The sequence below is a fragment of the Ciconia boyciana genome, chromosome 1 (genome assembly GCF_034638445.1).
Source record: "Ciconia boyciana chromosome 1, ASM3463844v1, whole genome shotgun sequence".
In the NCBI taxonomy this organism is placed as follows: Eukaryota; Metazoa; Chordata; class Aves; order Ciconiiformes; family Ciconiidae; genus Ciconia; species Ciconia boyciana.
The window spans coordinates 82,183,622-82,202,589 of NC_132934.1; the positions used below are offsets into that span (position 1 = coordinate 82,183,622).

Sequence of the window (18,968 nt, forward strand, 5' to 3'; positions counted from 1 at the left end):
AAAGCATCAATGGCATAAGATGCCCTGGCACAGTTGTAGCTCTATCCCAAAGAACTAACTACCTATATAATGTTTTAGAAACCTGAAGGCAGTCAGAGAAGGCTTCCTGAGCCAAATGTTCTGTGCTGTTTAGATATCATACAGTTTTGCTAGCAAAATGTATATTAATACTAAGAACACTTAGTATTAATTAACAGATTGTTCTGCATGTGAGTTAGCTCTTGTTTTTCTTGCTTAATGTCCTCCTCAGTGGAAAGTCTCTGTATTTATATCCTATGAGAATAAATGAGTAGATATAAACTGTAGTTGTTCTTAACACAATATTAATGTCTTAAAAGTGACAGGGTAGAGATCCATGTTATACACTGCAAATACACTGCAAACTTGAAGAGTTTCGTTACATGTGGTATGGGAACTATAATTATGTTTCAGTTTTGGACATGTACAGGCTCTTCCATACTATTTCCTTTACATAGTTTTTTTGCATTTAATCAGTCATAATGTCTCCCAGCAGACTGGTCCATTCATACTCACTCAGCTCTGGCTCAGCTCAGTTCTAACTCAGCAGGAAATGTCCTCACCACTGTATTAGGAAGTTGCTCATGAAAGTTTGTTCGCTCCCTCACTTCGTTGTTCACTTCAGTCTTCTATTGTTGTATAGTGTAGGTAGCAATGATATTTACTTGTATAAAATAAATGATAGTATCTCCATGGTTCCTGTGGTGAGCTTAAGGTTGAGCATACTGCATGTTCTTTTGGTTATACAAGGAAATCTGAATATTTTCTTTCCTTCCTGTAAAAATGTTTGTCCTTATCTTTAGGTTCTCAGCTGTATCTTTCACTAGGATGTTGGTGATACAACCAAAGTGAAAATACTTGCTTTGCTATAGACCTGGAGACAATCCTGTGTCTTAGTTCTGGAGAGCTCACATTCTTATTTCACATGAACAGAAATAGTGACCAATCTTATATACAATAGCACACTCTAGTGTGTATATTAATTAGCCACTATGGACTGATTCTCATCATGTTTAACTCAATTTTTCAGTGATTTATTGTCTGTGGTATTCAGGAGTAGTATTTTTTCTCTATACTTGGGTGAATTGGAGGAAATGTGTGTCTTCAAATGAGAAGTTACCAGTTTCTTGACAGAATCATTATGATACTAAATGTTACTTATTATTTTTTTTAAATGATGCTTTGAAAGATAAAAAAGAGCTGATAATTTTTGTGGAGAGGAAAATCTTGATGTAATGGAGGAATTGAGTCTAATATGAAGTGTCTTAATGATTTAATTGTATACAGCAAAACTGTGTAAGATGGATTTGAAATTTGTCTTCTAATCTAGTTGCCTGCAGGGAACTACAGTTTGCCTTTTTGCATTAGGACAGAAATTAGGAGGGAAGAAAGTACATAACTTTCTAAGATGTTGGCTTGGACTTGCAGCTGATTCTGAAGGTACCGCAGCCTTACAGAGGATAGGCAGTCAGCATCAACTGAGATAACTGGCTTGCATGTCGTATATAGTAACACATGACTCTTAACAGGTATTACAGAAACATTTCTATAGTTAAAACATGGATGCTTTGTTTTAACTTACCATTTTATTGGCATGCTTTTACTGACATTTTTTTAAACATGGTTTGTGAATAAGTAATTGTAAAATGTAAAAAGCACATACTATCAGTTGACCCCAAAAGACAAGATTTTATTTTATGGATTATATTTGATTATTTGTGAAAGTGGGCAAAAGTTTGTGATCTTTTCTTGAATTGATTTTATTTCCTGTCATTTTTTCCAACATATAAATGTGATCTTATAGTACTTCTTTGCAGTACTGGCTTTTGCTTTATCTGTGTATTACTGCTCTGATATTTTTTTAATGTTATAAATTGTGATTATTGATAACCTAATAAAAAAAGAGGAAGAATTAAATTAATTTTTTCTTGCTCTGATCACAAGAGAAAAATCAGTGGGGAAAAAAATACCTGTGGAGAAAATGTCATACATTCAATAGGCATTATATAAATTAATTTCTTCAGTTATTTTAAAAACTTTGGAGTTTTTTGGTGTTAGTTATGCTTGCTATAAAACTGGGATTGTGAAATTATTATGGTGTTTACTGTTGTGGGCTGATTATTATCAAAACGTACTTTGATATGTAGCCATTTGCTTCCTTTTCAGGTAGCTGTGTTTGGCCCTAATTTTCAGTATCAAGTCTCTTTTTGATGCTGTTTTTGATATGTGTTAGGAGCACTGACACAAAATAATTTTTCTAAGCATCCACTTTTGATGAGAAGAACTGCAGTTGCTTTGAATTAGACAAGAAGTGAGACAGCGAGTACCTTTTTCTTCCCTTCTTGTATATGCTTTCACTTACTGCTGTTACAATATGTATGACATGCAGGCATGCCAGAGTGGAAGGTTAGTAGGGAATCTGTGCAGAGCCTGTGGGTGGCATGCGTTTTTCCCCAACAATTCAAGACAGTGTGACTCTTAAAAAGTTAGCAGAACAATATATCACCTTAAGGGTAAGTAAATATAATGAAATAAAATAAGTTTGAGGTCTTTACTCTCTCTTCTTCCCCCATCAGATCTCACAAACCCTCTTGTTGCAGATCTTACATAGTACCCTGTTGAAAGGTGTTACCCTTACACTTCCCAGTATGCGCAAACACATGCCCTGCATTTCTGTTGAAATGTTGGATGTTAACAAAGAACCCTGTTTAAACTGTTTATGCTAACAATGGTTCACTTAGACTGAAATTATTTAGGAAGCAATTCAGGTAAAAGATTTAAAAGAAGTGCTAATGCAGTTGGCAGGCAGTGACAAGCAGCTGGATGGTGAGTGGTCAGTAACCTTTCCTGCTGTCATAGCTGCTTCAGAAAGCTTCTCTGCCCAGTGGCGTCCTTGGGAACCGCACCTCTCGGAAGCTCACCAGGCATTTGGATCCATCTGCCTCTACAGTGGTTTGATTCACAGGGGTCTAACAAAAGAAAAGGGGAGTCTGGAGTCACTTGGATTTTAGATTGTAAGAAAACTTGCAAAGTTTGATCCCATTTTCTCATCCTTATCATTCAAGTTTTATTTGATATATTTCTGAAGGCATGTACATTTGGTAGCATTAAAGCATGTATTCTTATGCATAAGTTGTTCACAATGACATATTTCCTCATATAAGAGTCACAAAATGGAAAAAATTGAAACTTTGATGACCAGTGAGCAATGAATTGCCTGTTACTTTTGTCCACACAGAATGCCTCATGCTCTCTGGAATGATGGTCAAGATTTTGATCACAAAATAAAATAAACCACTCTGTCTTCCAAGTTTAATTACTGTCAGCATTCCGATGTGAGATTCTGTCCATCACAAAGCACAAGGGGAGGGGGTGAAAGTCCTCTGAAGATGATTTTACTTAAATTTCAGACTTCTCAACTCATGTTTGATTCCTTTCTTAAAAGCATTTATTAAATAAAGGAAGGAAACAACAATGTTCTTTAAAAACCTCTCTGAAGTCATGCAAACCATGCAGGAGAATTCTACAAGAGCCAGAAAACACAAAATTCTACTCTCTTTGATAGGAAATCTGGATATTATATTTTAATTTCAGGTCTATACCATTCAGAACTTTTCATAGAGCTTCCCTTTTCTTTCTTACAAGCAGAGTAATAATTCTAAGAGTAGTTAGATCAATTAATTAAGCTTATTTTCCTATAGAAAGTACACATTTTATTGAGGATTTGTGAAGAACTGACATGATCATTGTTCATCAAATGAGTATGCTGCTATTCTTGGAATGTTTCTGTTGTGTTCATAACGAAATCATGAAACCCAGGAACTTACATGTATCTTCATTGTTAGACAATAAATCAATGCATACATTTCCAAAATGTGTTACTTGAAGTGACTTTGGGTCTTCTCCTTATCAGATATTACAGGGACCAAGCACACATTCCTTTGAGTGAATATCTGTAAGGTTTTGAAACAGTATTTTACAGACTTTCAGAAGAAAAGGCCAGCCATCCTCAAAAGAATTGAAATTCACCCTTACAAGTTAAAAGAAATAAACTTACAGGCTTGCTGTCTTAGCTGAAAAATCTTGCAAATAGACACAGAAAAAAGGCAGTATAGTGTTCATGAAACTGGATGAAGCCCTTACTTGAAGGGAGCATTGCAATGTGACCTTAAACTTTTCGTCTGTGTGCTTGTAATAATGCCCTTCCATTCTCTCTTCTGCCTCTGTTGTAGAAATTGATTGCTAGTCGTGACCCAAGCAAAACTGATGCTTTACTATCGGTTCTGTACTAATGACTCTTTTCCTTTACTTTAGGAAATATTTTAATAAAGTAAGTACTTTATAATGTGTTGGATGGAATGTTCATGTTGGTAGTTATACCTTGGTGTTGATGCTTCAACTTATGTTACCAGCTTGCATTTAGTATACGACTTTGAACAAGTCACTAATTCTGAAAAACTTGAGAGATTTATTGTAAGAGGACAAACTGCATTTTTTGCTTTGTGTCTTGATTTGCCTGATAATGCTAGTGAGAGGCACTGTACTTTTAACCAGAATGAAATATGTTACTTCCTTGGTCAACACACTTGGTTCACTATGTCTCATTGTTGCGTTCAAGGTAGTTCTGACAGATCTTAGATGGAAATCTTACCGTTTTAACTCTTCTTATTTAAAGGCTTTCCTCAACATGGAATGCTTTCTCTTCAGTTTTGGTTTTGTTGTTTTGGGTTTTTTCAGCTAGAATAATTAATGACCATTAACTTCCTCTTTCTATAGAATTCTTATTTCGTATTTGTGAATCCAGGATATGCTACTATAGTAATTACATTCCCCCTCCCCCCTCCTCCCCTTCACTTTTCACAGGAAACTTATTTGCTAATGATTTCTGAACTTTTGGAGTTAAGCACTGGATCACATTTTTTCCCCTTATACCAATTCTCTAGTTTTGTACTGTAAAAATATTTCTGGCTCAGCACTTTTTTTTCTACATATATAACATCTGAGTTTAGCTAATTTGTGGTGTCAATGATACCTATGCATCACAATGTGATTAAACTGATGTACCCAGATGTTGTGCATTGTTATCTGATTTCGTAGTTTATTTACACCTCAAAATATTTCCATCTTCAATTCTTCTGCTTCATATCAGTTGTTCCTGTAGGGCTTCACGAAAAACCCAGTTCTATTCAAGAGAATCTGAATGTCTTATTATATTTGGGCCAACGATACGAAGTTTGTATAGCTATAATTTCAAACTTTTTGCTAAGATGGCCCTTTCAGGAGAAAGGAACTGAATGGCAGAGCAGAAACCTCTACTCCAATATGGAGTAACAGACCCATTAATTTATTTTTAATGGTATTATATGGCCTTTTGAACATGCTTTGTTAAACACTAGGTTTTTCTTATTTCAAACGTACAGATCTTAGAAAATATAGAATTGTGTTAATTAATTTCAACTTGAGTTCCATCCAAAAAGCAATAAATACATAGTGTAAGTTGTGTATGGTTTTGCCCTATAATCACTGCAAGGTAAGGTTTGTGATTAATGTCTTTCGGCTTTCTGCACCAGTTTTCCAAAGTGATTTAAAGCACCTATGACCTGCTGTACTAGCTGATTTAAGAACAGATCCCTTAAGCAAAGAATGAGGGAGGAGGGAAAGTTTTTAATGTTCTTACTAATTGGTGACTTGAAAAAGTGGGGCTGCTCATTGATAAGCGTGAAATGCTGATGAGAATCTGATGAGGTGTTCACACTGCAGACTTGGCAAACCACAGGCAAGCATTTTTATGTAAAGGCAAAAATACTAGAATGTTCCTGTCCATGTTATTTTTACATAATACTGTGAATAAAATTAAAAGTAAACAGTAGAGCTTTACTTGAAAAACATATTCAGGATATCTTATGTAAGAACACTTTCCTGGGAACCATAAGAATTAAAAAATATAAAAAAGGTGCTATGTAATGAGTAGGAGAAGGGTGTGCTTTTCTGAGGAAGTTGAATCTGCTACTAGTCCATTTCAACATTTTTATTAATATAGGCAGTAAATAACATTTACTAAGAGTATTTACTAAATACTACTTAGATTTGGAAGTCCTGCCATCCAAAGGTATACCAAGAAACCAGAAAAATCAGAGTAACAAAGAAAATAATAAAAAAAAATAATCAGAGAACCATTCAGAATTATCTGAGGACTAATAACATAAAATTAAGAAATAAAGAAAAATAAGTTTAATACTAGGACGAACTTGAATTGAGCATATATATAATATCTAAAGAGCCAAGATGTGTGGATTTCTTCATGAAAGATACAAAAAAAGAGGAAAATAATTGATCTTTACTTTCCTAATTAAAATTGTTATGTTGGGTGCCTATGTTGTTGTATATAATCTTTGCATGTTTTTGTACAGGAAAAGCATAAGCAGGAGTTAGAAGACATGAGAAAAGCTGGACATGAAGCCTTGAGTATTATTGTTGAAGAATTCAAGGTAAATGAGATGCCAAGATAATGCAATTTCCAAATAATATTATTGTGATAGTATATAATAAGTATGCACTACAGGCAGTTGTCTTTAGTACTGCTTGTTCTGGTTGCTCAGCCTCTTTCACTTTAAGACTGTCTCTTCTGTTGCTTCCAATTGAGACTGTTTGACCTGAAATTTTGCATGACATGTTTTCTCACTCTGCACTTTGGGAAACTTCAGATAAAGTAGGTTAGGTACTTTCAGTACTGAAACTTAAAACCAGAACAAAACAAAAATGCTCGGTCAATTGTGGTAAACTGCAGGCTTAATTATTTGTCTCATATCCGCATTTTGGACCCCCTCACTCTCAATGAACTGCACTTGCAGGAAGGCAGCCTCACAGAGCAATTCAGCAGGTTTTTATCTACACAGCACTAAGAGAAGCAGTTACGGATGAAAAAAGGCTGAATCTGTAATTCTTCTCTCATGTTGTTCCTAGTTCCTCTTATCTGGTAAGATGAAAGAACTGGATGTTACCATGGAGGATAAATCTGTGTCTTTTGTACTGTTATGGAAACTTTCTAGTAAGAAATGCACAGAGGACAAAAACTGAATCAAGTTAGGTAAAGGAATATAAGCTAAGAATTCTAATTAGACTTAAAGAGGTAAAGAAGATCTGACAGGAGAAAAAAGACTGATAATGGGAAATGGAAAAGGTGGCTGTTTTTGAGAATGAGAAGGGAGACATGAGACTTGTAGGCAACTGTGAGCTGGGAACACAAATCTGACAATGTAGTTAGTGAAGAGGAAATTCAAATTGTAACTGCTCAGTATCAGTAATTTGTGACCAAGGAATGATCTGGCATGGAGGGCAAGAAGGCCCAACTGCAGAACGGTTTAAACTTGCTGGAAGCAGGAATGCCAGAGATAGGACTGAGGGAGGGAGGGAGTGAGTAAGGGAGTGAGGTTTCCCTTGGTAATGAGATAAGAAATGTCACAGCATTATCTTGTAGCAATCCGTCCTGAAATGTGAGTTCTTAGGGGCCACTTTTGGTAAACAGAGCTGACGCTGGGGGATGAACTGAACCCTGGGTTAAGGTGCCACATGCCGATGCTCCCATGATCAGTGCTGGTGCAAGTGTATATAAGGAATTGTCTTATGTTGCATCTTTGCAGACTCCTTGTAAAGCTGCTTATGGAGGTAGGACTGTCCAATCCATTGTTCATTAAATATTTTTATGTTTAAGCACAAACATGTTTAATTTGCCTCAAGGGGTATGATAAAAATTCCCCAACATTAGTTAGGGTTAGAATGGAACTGGTAAGGTAAAAAGGATAGGATTGAGGTTGGGTCTTGTGATTCAGGTAATAAGCTGAAAGCTTGAGCCTAGGACCTGCTGGTCAAGAAGCCTGCAATACTTTTGTAGGGATGGTAGGCAGGTTGGTTGGTTTGTTTTCAGCAAATACCCAAAACTTACTTGCAATGTATATTTCTTTGTGGTGGTGTTAGGATCTGCAGCTCCAGAAGAGCTATCTGTGCCAGATTCCAAGTCTGCTGCAAAATTTGGGATCTTAATGTTACGCAAAACTTTTTTTTTTAATTAGGTTATATGGGGCTTGTAGGCTCCGTTCCTCACATGTAAGGTAGGCCTACCAAATTCCAAGTCTGAGAGAGCACCACTCTGTAGGGGACCTGATGCCTTTAGGACCCTCTGCTTGAAGGCAGCCCATGTCGCAGGCTACAGGAAAGTATAAAGTAATTCTAGTCATCATACATGTTTGCAACAACTCGTAATAAGAAAGCCTTTTAATAATTGCTAATAACTGTTAGTAGTATTCTAGCTAATATTGAAATTGAACTATCTGTAGAAATATAGACAGATAGACAGAAATATAGACAAATACAGACAGAAATATGTCTGTCTCTATCAATACAACTTATACTAATTTCATCTAAAGGGAACCTATCCAGAAAAAAGTTTCAAAAGTTTCCATTCCTGAGAAGAGTTAAGCATGGCCACTGGTGATGTCCCATTTCTCCACACCTCCCTCATTTCACTTCTGGAGGAGAGTGATTGCGTTTCTTTTCCCTTCCTTATTTGAGGACCACTTTGCAATAGTTCTCAAATGGGAATTTTCTTCGGACTGTCCCATTTTGGTTGGGCCACTGAACATGTTGCATATCAGGATTTTTCATTTCTGCTTTGTGCTAAATGTGTATTAAATATCTGGCTGTTTCTGTGTGAACTTAGGTTTTGAAAAATCCAGTGAGTCCAATTGGTAATTGCTGTACTTATGTTTCCTCCTTTTTATTTCTGAAAATATTAAAAAATTGCGAAATGCAACAATTTTATAGTATTGAATGAAAGTTCTGTATGTTACAAGTCAACAGCAGCTGTGAAGATCTGATACACCATCTGGAAAAGACGACTTAGGTTTATCAGTTTCTACAATTTGGCACAAAAGATTAGGGATTTAATTGAATACTGTGATTGTAAGCAATATTTATGTTTAGCATACTATGTCTCATAGACTGTTTATATTCAAGTTATATAAAGGCATTCTTTAATACCAGGGAACCATGGCATGAATATACTTCATACAAGTCTTCCTGTTGCCTTATGTGGTTAGTTGCCATATTTTGGTCAATGAGATTACAGTACTCTGAGGAGAAATCACATGAGATATGCCAGCCTCTGAGTAAAATACTGCAACCAGTCTTGTCTGGAAACATGCAGCGAGTTATTCTTCAGGGTAGCAGGAAGAATCCAAAAAGTTTTTTAGGTTTAAAAAAAATCAAGCTTTTTTTGTTTGTTTGTTTATAGCTTAAATATCTTTTTAGTAACCCTTTACCATGTACTTAAAAAAAAAAAAAAAAAAAAGGAATAACAGTGAATCATCAGAGAATTCAGTGAAGGCAAAAACTGTTCCGTAGTTTTGTTTGAGCAAATAATCTCATGGATTCTTTTAAAATGTTAATTCATGGTTAATATTTCAATATAGAACAGGGTTAAGATTTTTTTTTCCCTTCAGTAAATGAGTCAAATGTGTTTTTGTAATTATAAAAGTAATATTTTACATTTTGGATACTCCTTAACTACTCATATCTTTAGGAATTTATTATATTTATCAGGCATGTTGGCGCAGCTAGTAATCGGATAGCCAAAGGAGTCCTACATATAGCATTTGTTTAAGAATGTAAAGGAAATCTGATTAGTCCTTGTAGTGAAATACAGAATTGTGGAATTCATTGACTCTCTTAATTCACTTATGATTAGCCATGCTTAATTTTGTGCTGAAATAGGTCTTCTTTAGGATTTAAGACTGTATTACACTAATACATATCATTTATATGCAGAAGTGATTGCCATTTTCCTTAGATTTTGTAAGTACTATCTAATTAATCCCCAAATTACCTTGAGTGTGGAAATTCACCTAAGCAAGTCTACTGAATTGTTTAAAAGGCATAGGAAGGAAAATCTTTCTTACGATGAGTACAGTCCTATTTTGCATTCCTTGGGTTTTAAGAAAACGAACTAATGCAGATTATTCCAATCCAGTGCTTGCTCATGGCCCAAATTAGGTTCTGTTGCAGTCATGACTGTTGGAATTATGACTAATCCTCTCTGATTCCAGCCAATTATAATTTTGTAACGCCAAGCATGAGCGAATGTAATGCCCAACATTGGTTGTTTAAGGATAGCTATGTAAAAATATGATCCATTCATCATTAGCCCTAGAAGATAATCCCCAGAATACCTCAAGCCCCAAATCCTCTAAATTAGGTATTGAAACTCTGGGTTGAACAACAATGGCAAAGAGTTGACTACTTGCCTTTTCTGTATTCTTGGCATAGGTTAGTCTTCCTACTGGTAGATTTGTGAAAGTGCCTTTCTTTTGGCATACAAGGGAAGAGAAGAGAATTGCCGTTTTTTCACTTCTGTCCACAAGGTTGCCAAGTTAGTAACCAAAAGCTCACATTTTTCTTACATTTAGAGCTAATTATTACTCCTTGCAGACTTACTGCAGCAGGTTTTTTTTGTTGTATCTTTCTATGCTTGAAAATGGGTTACACTTTGTGATAATCACTCTCCTCTATTTTGGGGAATTATTTGTTGTAAAAGGGACAATATTTCTCTACGTTGATCTTTCATTAGTACATTATCCCTAGGCAGACCATGCACTCAAGTTTAAGACCAAACCCTGTCAATTCCTACCCTTGTTGTGACTGGTGCTTTTTAATATGGCAACAGTGTCAAAAGTTGAGTTTACACAAGAAGGCAAATACTGAATGATCTAACTTCAAAGACCTGTATATACCAAAGCCTTTAGAATTATTGCAGTTGTCTTTGGAATATTAGCTTGCCAAATGTGCTGGGAAAGCCATTAACAGAGACCATTAAACACTTTGTAGCACAAACCCTCAAAAACCTTGTCCATTGTTAAGCATCTCACATTCTTATCTTCTTTTCAACACATAAACCATCTACAGCACAGTCGTGAAATTTGTATTAAAAAACATGGGAAAACAAATTAAAAATTAACTTAGTGTTCTGTGTAGGCCAAGTTTCCCCTTCTCATGTTTACCTAATTTTGTTTAATTTCTGTCTTTCATGTCATTTTTTTAAAACTTTTATCCCTGGTAATTAACTACGGTAAAGAAAAAATAAATTTAGATCTTGGAAATGATGCTTGTGGGATCAGGTCACATTTTAAGATATTTACCACAAGCAACATAAGGATTTTTCCTCTGCTTGTTTAATCAAGCTTTTGTTCTGAAATTGTCGTAGTTCTGTAAATAGACAAGTTAAGATTTTTAATCTGCTTTGTTTATATTTCTCACCATACAAAATATTCTGTAATGTAAACTTTAAAGAATATGAGGTTACAGGCAGGTGTATTTATTTGATGGTATTTATTTACTTAGATTATTTTATGCAATTATTAGTCTTCTAAAAGACAGCTTGCATGAATCAGATATGTGTTTCCTTTTATGGAAATTAACTTCAAGATGCAAAGTCCTTTCCAGCCCTCCTAATAGTAAGAGTTTTATCTATCAGTTTTCAGTGTTAGGTGGTTGGGTTTTTTCAGCTTTCCAGAACGTAAGAACAGACAGATTTGCAAAGTACGGGATATGCGGGGACTATCAGATTGTCTTTCAAAAATATTTGTGTCAATAATAGACCTCTGAACTGAAAGGATACCCTCTAATAAAGGAAAATTTAAAAGATTTCATTACAAAGGAAGCTAATCTAGAATCAGGATATCTATTTTTAGACATAGTTTATCCTTAGTGAGAAGGGAAAACTCTTGAAATGTGGCCAGTTCTCAGCTCTTTAAAACACCAGCTTAGCTTATTAAGTTTCCAAGATGACATACTGGCTCAGAAAGGCCTGACACATGAATAAAATTCAAAAGTTGTTGCAAGGGCTTGTATTTCACTTCCAACTTCTGTACTTGTCCATGTGTAAGTTCAAGTGGGCCTTGAATGTAATACAATATTTATTTTTTTTGTCATGAAGAGCTGATGGCTAGAAAAGGAGAGATTCCTTGTCATTTTTACAGTATAGAAGTACTCATGTACAACAGTTATGCTACTATAAAAATCTTTCTACAGAATTCTGATAAAAGCAAGGTACAATCATTCTCAACCTTCTGAAGATCTGGCTATCAAAAATATTTTATTATTGATTAAAGCAGCTGATATTTTAAAAGTAATTGTAAAAATTACAAGGTATCTCTGCCTCCCTTTTTAGTAAGGATGACTTTTTATATGTGGTTCTCACTATAGAACAATAAATACGGTGTTAAATATAATAATTGAAAGGTTTGATTAAGAGTGAATTTGCAGTTTTTTTCCTGGCAGGAGTCTGGGAGAACATGGTTTTACGTTTCTGGGAGAATGTGGAAAATACATCATTTAAACTCACGTGCCAGTAAAACTGAGATATCTAGATAAACTGAGCATGGTATTCAAACTGTAAGTTGTTGATCATTACTGGTATACCAAAAGCAGTTGAAAATGAAACTGAAGTTGTTATACCACTTTGCAAAAACCACATTGCCCTGTTTGATTCAAATGTCTTTTACATTATGTCACCTGACTAAAATTCAGTTCACACTGTAAACAAGATAGTGGTTAGTGAAACCATGAAGCTTCTTCATACCCTGATGCACATCAAAATGTGTTGACTTTTTGTAAAGAATAATTTGAGAAGAATTTTCCATAGGAAATACTTCTTGACTTGATATGTAAAATTTCACAGCACCAGCTCTGTTTAAAGCTTTGGTATCATGCTATGACTATGAGTGGAAACAATTCAGGAAATTCAACTTAACGTTTTGTTTTATTTCATTTAGAACCTACTTCATTGTAAATTGAAAGTTGACTCTGACCTAAGGAGGAGTTTATTTGCTTTCATTTTGGTTAATATTCACTTGTACAAACCCCCCCTTTATTCCATAGCACCTATATGAACATGTTTCACTTTAACTTAAAGGAAGGCTCACCTGCAAATAGCCTGATTCTGAAAATACGCAGTATCTTGGGCTGAAGTGGATAAGTTGGATTCTGTTGAAAAAGACATTTTTGGAAATCTTTTAAATAGTTTTATTTATATAGTATGTGTACTAGCTAATAACTGAGTTATAACACAACCAGTAAAATAGTATGTTTTATTGAGTTAATGTATCTTCTCCAGGGGTCAGGAAAGAATTTTGATTGTGTCTTCTGCTCTGTTTTATCATTCAACAATCGGTTAATTATATTTTGCCCTTAAATAAAGTAGTAGAAATTAATCGGTGGTTGAGGCAAGATGCTGAGTTAGATGAATCATTGTCTAATGCTATGAAGCATAGACATTCTTATGTAATATTGCTGAAATTAATACTGGTGTTTAATATAGTTCATATGTTTGAAGTAGTATGGTAACTTTACTTTTCACTAGGTAACTTTATTTTTAAAGATGACTTGTTTTGGCCATCCTGACTCGTCAATTTTAAAGGAAAGAAGGTGTTTGATGTACTGGCTTGTCTTTAGTTACTTAAGCAAGTTAATGATGGTTGAGCAGGGGAAAGAAACCAGGGAGGATATTCTTTTGGATTGACTAAGAGTTTTGATGCGATGCTTTTGAGTAACGTTATAGAACATAGTGCAGCAGCCTGTACATCATGATGCATGTTTCGTACTGATGTTTCATGTGAGTTGATTTAACATTTTCAAACAATGCTACATATCTGAGAAGTCTGGTTTTTGCATGGATTGAAATTGCTTTTACACTGTGTTTCAGAACAGATGAGAGGGTATAATAAACTCTGCTGTTTTTCCTCTTGCCTTTTTTTTTCTGACTAGTTTTTTTTCCTCCTATAAAAAGAGGAAGTTGAGGGAAAGAGATTTGGCAATTTATTACTGTTAGGGAATTTGGGATGAATTTGGGGGTAACAGTCTATATTTTGGCTATATAATTCAAGGAGGATTCTCATAAATTCTAGCTTTTGGCCATACAATAAATCCTGTTCTGGGCAAACAGCTGTGGTTTCTATTGCCAGTAAAATTAAGACAGTATGCACTAGGGTTGGGCAAATAGGCTTGTATTAAAAATGGGCTGGAGTGTCTGTGCTATGGTTTTGGCAGAATCTTAATCATTGCTCCTTTACCTTTCCAAGGATGAGGACAAATTTTAGAAAGCATCTAGTGCTCCGTACATAACGTAACCTGTAGAAATACAGGATAAAATTTTGTGATCATTTGTATTTTCTGATCTTTATACTTTTCTTCTCAGATTGGGTACAGTACAGTTTTTCAGTCTCTATGCTGTGATACAGTTCTCTAGTGTTCCCACAGTACATGTAGTGTGCTGTCAATTACATTCCAGGACTACTTAATTCTCTGACCATTGCTAAAGCATATAATAGAGTAATTAAGATGTTGTGGTGGGTTGACCCTGGCTGGACGCCAGGTGCCCACCAAAGCTGCTCTATCACTCCTCTCCTCAGCTGGACAGAGGAGAGAAAATGTAACAAAAGGCTCATAGGTTGGCATAAGAACAGGGCGATCACTCACCGATTGCCATCACAGGCAAAACACTCTTGACTTGGGGAAATCAGTTTAATTTATTGCCAACTGAAATCAGAATAGGATAATGAGAAAACAAAAACTAAATCTTAAAACACCTTCCCCCCACCCCTGCCTTCTTCCTGGGCTCAACTTTATTCCCAAGTTTTCTACCACCTCCCCTCCAGCAGCACAGGAGGATGGGGAATGGGGGTTGCAGTCAGTTCATCACACGTTGTCTCTGCTGCTCCTTCCTCCTCAGGGGGAGGACTCCTCACACTCTTCCCCTGCTCCAGTGTGGGGTCCCTCCCACAGGAGACAGTCCTCCACGAACTTCTCCAACATGAGTCCTTCCCACGGGCTGCAGTTCTTCACGAACTGCTCCAGTGTGGATCCCTTCCACGGGGTGCAGTCCTTCAGGAACAGACTGCTCCAGCATGGGTCCCTTCCATGGGGTGCAGTCCTTCAGGAACAGACTGCTCCAGCGTGGGTTCCCCACAGGGTCACAAGTCCTGCCAGCAAACCCACTCCAGCATGGGCTTCTCTCTCCACAGGGCCACAGGTCCTGCCAGGAGCCTGCTGCAGTGCGGGCTTCCCATGGGGTCACAGCCTCCTTTGGGCATCCACCTGCCCTGGTGTGGGGTCCTCCATGGGCTGCAGGTGGATATCTGCTCCACCGTTAACCTTCATGGGCTGCAGGGGGACAGCCTGCCTCACCATGGTCTTCACCATGGGCTGCAGGGGAATCTCTGCTCTGGTGCCTCGAGCACCTCCTTTCCCTCCTTCTTCCCTGACCTTGGTGTCTGCAGAGTTGTTTCTCTCACATATTCTCACTCTTCAGCTGCAGTTGTGCAGGTTTTTTTCCCCCTCCTTAAATAGGTTATCCCAGAGGCACTACCACTGTTGCTGATGGGCTCGGCCTTGGCCAGTGGTGGGTCTGTTGTGGAGCAGGCTGGCATTGGCTCTATCGGACACAGGGGAAGCTTCTGGCAGCTTCTCACAGAAGCCACCCCTGTAGCCCCCATGCTACCAAAACCTTGCCACACAAACCCAATACAGATGTGTATTCCCTTAAGGACACCCCAAGGTGATTATGGATAAAATTGTTGTTATGATGCTTGGATCTAGTTTCAACTCAGGGTCTTCCAAAATTATTCTAATGTGTGAAACTTAAAGCTAAGGTTGGCTCTTTATCTGAGTTCAAACAGGGGTTTGGACTAATTTACTTAGTTAAGTTTTTTTTTGTTTTGGTAAAATTCCAGTTTATAAAATTAAGATGGATTCACTTTTAATCTTTCTGCAAGCTAGTTTAAAAATGTTTTGTACTGTCATTTAAATGCGTGAAGGTTTTGATAATGGTTTGAGAAAATAACGGCTTCTGTGATTTTTATAACCCATCATATATAAAACTAAAACGGATATGAAGACTTGTTAGAGAACTTGTTCTTAAGGGGTTTCATTCTCTTTGTTCTGTCAGAAGCCACCAGGCATTTTTGGTTAGTGAAGGAAAAGTAGGATCAATTCTCTGATAGCTTTTTTTGGGTGAGGAGAGTGATGAGAAAGGAGGGAAGAAGCAGGATTTCTTGAATGGTTTGGAACGTTTCTGATAGTTTAAGCTTCAGAAGAAGACTTACTTCGCTGTTATTGTCATCCTACAAGTCCTGTTATTTGGAGTGTTCATTTGGAGCAACCACACTGTATATAGTTACTGTTAAATGTGAGCATGCATGTTACTCCTTAGCTTTCCCATTAACAGTCTGAATTTGTTCTTTAAAAACCTCCCCAAAGTTGTTCATGTATATATGTCCAGAAACAATGAACAGAAAACAAGACAGTTGGGTGGTGGAGTATAATGTGCATTGGCAATATGAATTATTTCCAAGTGACAAAATAAAATAGCAAGTAGAAGATAGAACTTCTCCCAAATGAATTCTAGCATTTAAACTACCTTATAATACAGTAAAACCATATAGTTTACAGACAACAGAACATGTTCCACCCCTCCAAGAATCTACAAGGTTCTAGCAGATTCTACAATTCTGCTATTATTTTGTTATTCCTTGTGCTGTAAAGGCTGCTTTACTAACAAGAATCCAGATATACTGATATTAGAATAAGAACTATAATCGACGAATCTTTGAAATCTTAGAAAATTTGGCTTCATCTGTAGTGGTTCAAGAGCCATTTTCCTATTCTCTGAGAAAGGAAAATCAGGACTGAGGCAGTGTGCAGACTCCTAATTTTCCTTTTGGTTAAATTCTACTGGTTTTAGTCCTGATAAGATGAGAGGAACATATAATGATTTCTTTCATTTTTTTTGAAAGGAAGAAAATACAACTGTACATCAGACTCCAATCCATCTGATAACTGATAGATTTTGGAAAGGGACCTAAAGGTTAGCTATTCCATATCTGACTCTGATAGTTTCTTGTCAATTCTTTGAGTCATCTTAAGTTCCTATACTGAAACTGAGGATACCGAGCTAGATTAATTGTTAAAATATGAGGTAATTTATTCTTGTCACAGGTTTTTTTGACCAAATAAAACCCACTGACTACCTTAAGTTAGTGTAATTTTCGGAAGTAATTCTGGTTTTAGAGGAATTAAATCTAGATGTGCTAATTTGGCATCCTTTTCTTCCCCTAATAATTTTCTCAGTGCTACTTTCTTCTGTCATTTTCTGATCTACAAGACAAAACAGCTATAGATTAAAGTCTGAGGCTTAAAACTTGACCGAATTTTAGTTTTGATTAGCTAAGATTATGCCAAGTTGAAAATGAATTATAACTGAACCAAACCTAATAAAACAATGTCAGTGTAGACATTAATTCTTGTTTTTCTCAGTTAATGTTGTTTTTTGTCCAGTTTAGTAGTGGTAAAAGTGTAATATGAGATACAGGGAAGAAGGAAATGTTAGAAGGCAATGTATATACGTTTGTCTGATTAATTGGAGCTGTGGTGATATTTTTCTGTTTTCTTTTCAGGAGTCAGAGGGAAGATGTTACTATTCTTATTTTATTATACCTAAATATACTTTGATTATTTAGTACCTAAGCCTTGTAAATTCTGTCTTTGATTAGTGGAAAGGCATCAGTTCAAATGATGATGTACTTACAATCATAACTATGGTTATGCATTCATATGGTTATGCATACAGTTCATTCTTATATTCATGCATGGCTTTGTATTTGAATTTTAAGCAAACCGCTTTAAGTAGTTGTTTATCTAAGGTACCAGAGTCCCTGAGGTACCACTGTTCCCTGATACAACGACTTACATAAGTGGTTGGGAGGCAGAAGATTTTTGAAAGCTGAGGAAATTACAAATGGGAAAAGAAGATCTAGTAAATCCCTGAAAAAGATGACTGTTTATTTGGCTCTAGTAAAGACCTAAAAGGTGACCTCACTTTTGGTTAGAGGCAGATGTAGTTAGGGCTTGTGAAGTGTGTTGTGCTGAGGAAGGGGGGAAAAAAAAAGCCCTGAAGCAGGAAGGACTAGTTGATAAACGTAAAGAAAACCTGAAAATCTGAACCCACCACTTCCTCTATGACTATCAAGTGTAGACTGAGGCAACAAATGTGGTAGGAGTGTAGAAAAAGATCCACATCAAGACTGATGCCTCTTGCCATCACAGTCCTGAAACTGACTGTTGGTACAGGATGACCCTTGCCACCCTGTGTCAAGGAAGTTCATTGCACAGTATATAGGAGAAATGGATTACCAAGAGCACGCATGTTGAAATCCTACCCTTTGACTTCAGGCAACAGATGCCACAGGCTACATTCTGCTGTAACCTTACTTGAAATGATTCAATGAGCTTTTAAAAGGAGACTTCCTCAAGAATGCCAGCTTGATATTAGGTCAGTGGCCACAGATTTATGGAACATCAGCTCACCAGGATAATTGTGTAATTAATTAAAGAAGAAAGTGGTGTTTCAGCAGCAATAAGTAGTTGACCAGAATAGCAATTAGTCAAAAGAGTTTCAGTGTCATTGTACTGAAGGAAGTATGTAAATATAACAGTTAGAGATGCCTATCATCAAATAGCTAAATGTATGTAATAGTAAATTATTAATTAATATAAATAGTAAATTATTTAACTAGTAAATTAGTTTTTTAAATTAGTAATTTACGTAGTTGATTGTCTTGAAATTTGCAAAAGCTTTGGATGGATATCATGCATGTCTGCTGTATTTACCCTATCAAGAAACCTTAAATGATGGTTGTGATCAGACAAAGAAGAAGAAAACCTCATTTGTTAACTGTTTTTTTTCTTTTGTCTTGTCTTTTTTTACAATCTTGGAAAGACATTGTTTTATGACATCTTTATGTTTATATTTACTTTTATAGTTAGCTGGAGCCAGGCAGATATATGCAATGAACATAGTGTCCTAGGCAACAACTGCATGTTAGATTAGAATGAAAGGAAATTGT

The 18,968-nt window shown here is 36.2% G+C and overlaps 1 protein-coding gene across 41 annotated transcripts in view; it reads left to right on the forward strand.

Moving 5' to 3' along the window:
- Positions 1–18,968, forward strand: part of CCDC91 (coiled-coil domain containing 91) — a 259,524-nt gene that overhangs the window by 166,807 nt on the left and 73,749 nt on the right. For all 41 annotated transcript variants that reach the window (XR_012044821.1, XR_012044820.1, XM_072877386.1 and 38 more), the window contains one exon: positions 6,429–6,506. Coding sequence is in view for 39 of the 41 variants with exons in the window: in XM_072877386.1 (XP_072733487.1) it covers positions 6,429–6,506 (78 nt within the window). In the remaining 2 variants the exon portion in view is untranslated. The remainder of the gene's footprint in view (positions 1–6,428; positions 6,507–18,968) is intronic.